At 42.4% G+C, this 6,605-nt stretch overlaps 1 protein-coding gene across 1 annotated transcript in view; it reads right to left on the minus strand.

Annotated features, from left to right (window-relative positions):
- Positions 1-3,047: 3,047 nt before the first annotated feature.
- Positions 3,048-6,605, minus strand: part of LOC104966341 (trafficking kinesin-binding protein 1-like) — a 5,663-nt gene continuing 2,105 nt past the window's right edge. Inside the window, exons 2-6 of the mRNA XM_010795530.1 lie at positions 6,341-6,459; positions 6,005-6,221; positions 5,046-5,151; positions 4,294-4,419; positions 3,048-3,846 (exon numbers count right to left, since the gene is read on the minus strand). Of these exons, the coding sequence (XP_010793832.1) occupies positions 3,261-3,846; positions 4,294-4,419; positions 5,046-5,151; positions 6,005-6,221; positions 6,341-6,459 (1,154 nt within the window). The 3' untranslated portion in view covers positions 3,048-3,260. The remainder of the gene's footprint in view (positions 3,847-4,293; positions 4,420-5,045; positions 5,152-6,004; positions 6,222-6,340; positions 6,460-6,605) is intronic.

Consider the following 6,605-nt stretch of genomic DNA (forward strand, 5'->3'; position numbering starts at 1 on the left):
GTCTCCTCGTCCCCGGTACAAACACACTGCCTGAGGAAGGCTATGTGTATTTTTTTTGTCATTAACCTTTTTCGGACCACTTATTTATTTATTTTGGTGATGATCCGACCTCCATGCTGCTACTCTGGTAAGGTTCAAACTGCATCCACCAAACAATATGATTTATCTCGACCTCCCCAAAATAACCAAAATCTGACACGATGTGAGATGTTTTTTTTAGCTGTCGTCATTTCCTGCGATCTTCTCCATGCAGTCAGTCAAAATGAATGAATGAAAGGGCGTTTCTTTGAAAGAAACGCCCTTTCATTCATTCATTTTGACTGACTGCATGGAGAAGATCGCAGGAAATGACGACAGCTAAAAAAAACATCTCACATCGTGTCAGATTNACAATAGCTGCACACTGCTCCTAGTACTAGACTCCTGGTACTAGGATGGGTTAAAATTAGAGAACACATTTTCACTGTGTGTAACGAGTAAAGTAACAAGTTACTTTATGTAGAGAGTAACGAAGTAGTGTAATATATTACTTTTTTTTAGTAACGACCCCATCTCTGCATTCGACCAACAAAATACAATCTTGAAGAAAACAGANGTCGGTTGTGATTTATAAAGGGAAACAGGCGTAGGAAGTGCCATACGCACTTTCCTCGCCGGTACGCAATGTTTGGTGAATCGGAAAGTGGCGGAACATTTATGGACCTATTTTTCGGATTTCTACTACGTAAGCAACCTTCCCACGTCAATCCTACGCACTGCGTTATACATGAGGCCCCAGGGCAGGTAATGTGCACAAATATATAAAAATTCCAAGCAGACAAACCAGTAGGGAACAGGCAGCAGTTTGGTCAATGCCAGGCAGAGGATCTGGTAAAACATCAAATAGCCACCTGCAGACAGGTACAAGAGACAAGAAGGCAGGTCGCAAGGTTAGGTACAGAAGGCTGGTGGGTTTACCAGGAATCAGAAGACAAATAGGCCTGTGACAAACAGCCAAAAAGGGCTTTAGTTTTCGAGATACCCCTCCCGGAGTTAGGACAAAACACAACTTACTTTTTCCTCATCTATAAGGCCTCCCATACATAAAATGGATTGTTGTATAAAAATATTTTACTGCAAAAGTGGTGAAATTGATATATAAAGTTAGACACCCCAAACTAAAAATAAAGCCTGGCCGTCTGGGGGTTGAGGCATAACAACTCATGTAGATTCACAATGGAAGGTCTGATAGGTTTAAAACTTGGCATACCTGAGGTCAGGACATCCCTCTGCATTATAGAAAAGACTGAATGTCAATATCTTAATGTAGATTGGAGATAGTCATTTGAACACATACCTACAATAGGCGGAAATGTAAATCTATGTAGAATGTTCTCTTTACTTTGTAGTGACTCTGACATGGATTGCCATAGCAACACATATGATGGCTTGTTGGAAAGGTGTGGTTCTACTGAATCCAGCAATAATAATTGTGTAAAGGTAGCTTACATACTCATGGAGTTATGTCACNGAATAGAGCCAGTGGTGGCAAAAGTATCCAGATCCATTCACCTCAGTAAGGGTACAATACTACACATTAAAAAATGGTACTTAAGTAATTTCAAAGGGGTCCTTCTGCTCATTTTTTCAGGTTAATTCTGTATTTTAGATGCCTCTACTGTGACATGTTTTCCTATGCTTAAATGTTCAATAAAGTGTCTTTATTTTCTCTCATGTCTCACACCCTCTTTTCCCCCTCTGTCTGAAACCAGAAGCCCAGTCTGCTCCTGAATTGGTTACGCTGGTTGGCTCTGTTGTGATTGTGTCAACCGCTTTAGAGATGCTCCCAAGCCCCCTAACACTATCACATACAATGTCGTTGGAGCGGCTAGCCAAATAGAAGTGCATAGTGGGTTACATAATGATCTGTCATTATCATCCCAGAAGTTAAAATTTGAGGAGTCCCATGGATGGTGTTTTCCAGCTGCGCGGGGGTGGGGTTCCTCTGGAGGGAACGCAGGGATTAGAGCTTTGGAGCCATTTACAATGCACAAACCTATACAACACACTACCAGGAAAGGGAATATCCCCCAAAAAGCATAATAGTGACCTCTTTAAATAAAAGCACTTAAAGTGTTGAGAGTAAAAGTGCTAATTGCAGAAGAATCTCCATAATCAAAAATAAATTTAAATAATTAAAACGGAAAAGTAGCAATCCCTTCAACTTCTCCGCCCGAAGCCAGAACCTAATTAAAGTATTTAAGCATAAAAATGACTGTATCTGAATCAGGCAGTGTTTTTTTGGTCAACCCACCTAATTGTTTCAGGTAATACGAGTATGTTTGTTCATATTTTGTTCTTCATATGTTCCTTACGTAGAAATTCTTAAACTTAAAAGTAAAGTGACGATGTCATAAGATTATCGGCATGACACAAAATTCAATAAAAAATAAATGAGTAAATGTTCTTATACCAGTCCCCACCACAAAAAGAATAAGGGTGACATAATATAGATTGGGTAAAGTATAAAGATCCTTCACAAAAGTAGAGAAACAAGAAGGCTGGTTTAGTGCCTACAGAGATGAACACAGCCAAACGAGTGTGATGGCACCATTGTAACAGGTGCCACCTCAGTGGTGGTGTGTGTGTGGTGTGTGTGTGTGTGTGTGTGTGTGGTGTGTGTGTGTGTGTGTGTTGCACCTCAGTGTGTGTGTGTGTGTGTGTGTGTGTGTGTGTGTGTGTGTGTGTGTGTGTGTGTGTGTGTGTGTGTGTGTGTGTGTGTGTGTGTGTGTGTGTGTGTGTGTGTTCATGTGTAGGACTTTGTGGATGTGTTTCAGAAAAAGGTGAGAGTGGGAGTACTACATCTAGCCAGCAGAGTCAGTATCCAAAGCAGGGATGTGAGCTGAAAGCAGTTGGAGATATCTCAATAAAAATCAGATTTTGAAGGGTCATTTCACCCAATTACATAACATTTAGTTTCATAAAATTAATTCATATGCCTACATTTTTATATATCTGTGTCCAAATGTACAAATATCTGAATCGTTTCTGGGATGGTCACCCAAAACTTTTTTTTTTTTTTGCAATAATATTGTTTGGGGAATTTTGGTTTTTTGCTTTTAATTAAAGCATGGGCCACCACCTTAAAGCATTTTAAGAGTGGAAAGTGTCAGTGTGGAACCAGAAGTGATTAAAAAGAGTTTTTGTTGCCGAACAGTATGATCAGTGTCAGTCATTTTCAGTCAGTTTCCGGCCACCCTAAAGCCCAGCAGCAGTCCAGGCTACTCCTGAGGTCCTGGGCCTTTCATAGCCATGCCGGCCCCCACCATGGCTGGATTCCTCCTCATCCCATCGGGTCCAAAGGGGGAGCCGGACCGCCGCAGCCCGCCCAGAGGCCCCAGGATGGGCCCGGGACTCATGGTTCTCCCCCCTGGAGCTCCGGCCACACCCAACCTCTTCACTTTGTCCAGCAGGTTGAGGTTGTGTACGTTCACGCTAACGTCCGTCTGGCTCTCGCAGTCCCTCCCTCTCTGCCGGCCCCTCATCCTCCCCGTCACCTCCTTCAGGATGGAGCGGGCCGGTCTGGAGGTGAGGAAGTTGTCGTAGGAAGGGCTTTTCAAGTTGAAGCCAGCGGACGTCGGCACGGCTGAAGCTCCCGGTCCCGTGGGGGAGTTTGGAAGCGTGGAGGGGCGCAGGGGGTCGGGGTTGGGGGCTCTGTTAGGGGTGATGGAGGTGCTGAATAGGACCCCCCCGTTGCCCTGGCCGTATTCCAGGCCCTGGCTCTGGTGATACATGGCTGCTGAGATCCCTCGCTCCTGCAGGAGGCGCACCAGCCCCAGGGAGGTGCTGGTGGTGCGTGTCGCATCTCTGCACAGACAATGAGAGTTAATATTACTGACTGGGTGCTGAATTATTGAGAAAAAAGTGAAATTAAAAAAAGGTATGTTGATCCTAGGAATGCATAGAAATAACAAATGTTATTTACTAAAGTTTGTACTTTTAAAAAGGTACTCAGAGACTTCATCATATACAGGGTAAACTAATCAAACGGTTCAGAGAAAATACATTTTGATTAGTTATTTATACATTAGTGCAGTTTTTTTTACAAAAACAAGTCTTGTCTTGGAAACTAAGACCAAACTAATTTTGATATGCAGTAAAGTGATTTTAAAATGTACTTTAAGTTTCTTGAATTTACAATCCATCATGAACAAAGCAAATACAGTTTTGTTTTTTACAGTAGCAACAAGAAAACATATATTTTAAGAAAACAGCTAAAAAATGAAGTTATTTTCTGTTGTTTTTAAACCGTGCCTGAGGTTGGTGGAGGATTCGGACGGCATGAGGCTGAGCCTGCGGGGGGTGCAGGGCGTCACAGCAGGGGTCCCCAACAGAGAGCTGGTCATCACACAGGAGGATGACGAGGGGACAGGGTTCAGACTGGAAGTAAAGCAAACAAAGAGCTTTAGAAACATTAAGAAAGGATACTTCATGCTGATTTGAGCAATAGAAGTTCCACCGTTATAATATCTCATCATTGTACCGCCACGTTTGGGATGTTGCTTCTTCGAACCACAAGCACCTGCATGTATTATTTAGCACCTTACTTACTGAGGAAGTGAATAGTGTTACTTTTTTACGATCCTATCGAAGTGACTGTGGTTCAGATATTTATTTGTCCTGTTGGATAAAGTCCAATTCAGACTGAGTGCACACTTAGCGCTCTGCAGGAACATTCATAAGATGCATTATATAATTAATCTGTTTATTACTATATATGAAATGTAATATAAAACACATTTTGGTTGCTTTTTAAAAGCTCAAAACAGAGGAGAGTTTGTATTCTTAAGAGGCAAATACTTGACAGCCCTTATAAAAACACATTATTGGATTAGGACTTCTGCAATAATGCTTATGTTTGTAAATAGTTGCTTTTAGCGGTGTAGCTTACTTTCGCAGTAAAGAAGGAAAACTGGCAGATCTAAGAGAAACTTTAAGAACTAGAAGTGCTACAAAAGGTTAGCTTTTATTGTGCGTTTTAAAGCAGCATTACTTCTGTTTCTTACCTGGGTGTGACCCGGGTCAGCTCATCCGTCGGGTGGAGGATCCGACAGGTAGTGAAGGTGTAGGTGGAGCTGGTGTGGGCCATGCATTTACCTGGGTAGTATGCAGCTGTAAAGCACACAGACACAGACAGTAGTATTTTAAATTCACTGTACAGTATTTCATTTTACATTCTGTTCTTGTTCATCTTATTCTATTTACATGTAGACTCCTGCATTTACTTGGTCTCTTCTAAAAGTGATGTTCAACCACTGTGTGCCGTGGGAAACTGTCCAAATTAACTTAATTGGTTCAAAAATACAATTATTTAGTTGCTGCAAATGAAACCCAACAGTGTCACAGTGCCAAGCTAGCTTAAACGTCATCTCCAAACGAAACACCCGTCACTTCAAAACAAGAACACGGACTATTTGGTTCGTCTGCGTTAACAGGTTACTGTTAGGAGAAAAAACACAAAGACAGAGCTTTAAAATCTAGCTACTGAGACTTGTCATTAAATAATCAATATATAAATGCTGCATTATGCTACGATGGGTCATTTAGTAACTCATTTGGTGTTTGCAGTGCCGTGGGATTTTTTTTCATGTAGAAAATGTACTGCGGCTCAAAAAAGGTTGAAAAACACTGTCGTACAAACTTCTATAAATATATATATATATCTTTACATGTATATCGTTCATTTTCTCCTACATTACTTGCACATTGGTCTTTTACTGTTTTATTTCTACTCTGTTTCTTCTTGCACAATTGATATTGTTTTTTAAGTTTGTTTTAATGTTTTATGTCTTATATATATTTATATTTATATTGAATTGCTGGTAGTCTGAGATTTAGGATTTTCCTCACCATTAACAACACTGTGGGTACTTTGCATTAGCAACAAAGCCTTTGAATAAAAAATTAAAAGACCCATATTAAACCCCATGATATTGCATGTGATAAATATCCAGTATGTCCTCACCCAAGGCATCTAAGTTGCTGAGATGTGGAGATGGTGATGGGGAGGGGGGTGAAGGTGGAGTGAGGATGGGGGTGGGAGGCTGCCCGATGCTGGTGGCCGCGGTGATGGAGGTGGAGGTGGGGGGCACGGCGGACGAGGCAGAGGCGGAGGAGGTGGGAAGATTCTGGAAGTACTGCTCTCCTGGCTCTTCCTCCTCAAAGCCCCCCCACGGATAAACCTGGAGATACACAGCAGGGCACAGAGAGGAAATCAATACAGAGGCATGCATGCAATATATTAAGTCATGAATACTGTATATGACTCAGAAATATAGTACACACACACAGACACACACACCTGCTCAAGCTCCAGCTCCAGGGGTCTGTATCCTTTCGGCACGACCCCCGGCCGGGCGTCCAGGATCACCCCGAGGTGAGGCTGCGCTAACTGCTGCCAGTGGTGCAGCGTGGCCGAGCCTGGAGGAGAGACACAAACACAGCTGTATGTTTGCAATGTCTTCACACACACACACACACACACACACACACACACACACACACACACACACACACACACACACACACACACACACACGCACACACACTCGCCCTCACACACGCAC

The sequence above is a fragment of the Notothenia coriiceps genome, unplaced genomic scaffold (assembly GCF_000735185.1).
Source record: "Notothenia coriiceps isolate Sejong01 unplaced genomic scaffold, NC01 NC01_scaffold00037246, whole genome shotgun sequence".
NCBI lineage: Eukaryota > Metazoa > Chordata > Actinopteri > Perciformes > Nototheniidae > Notothenia > Notothenia coriiceps.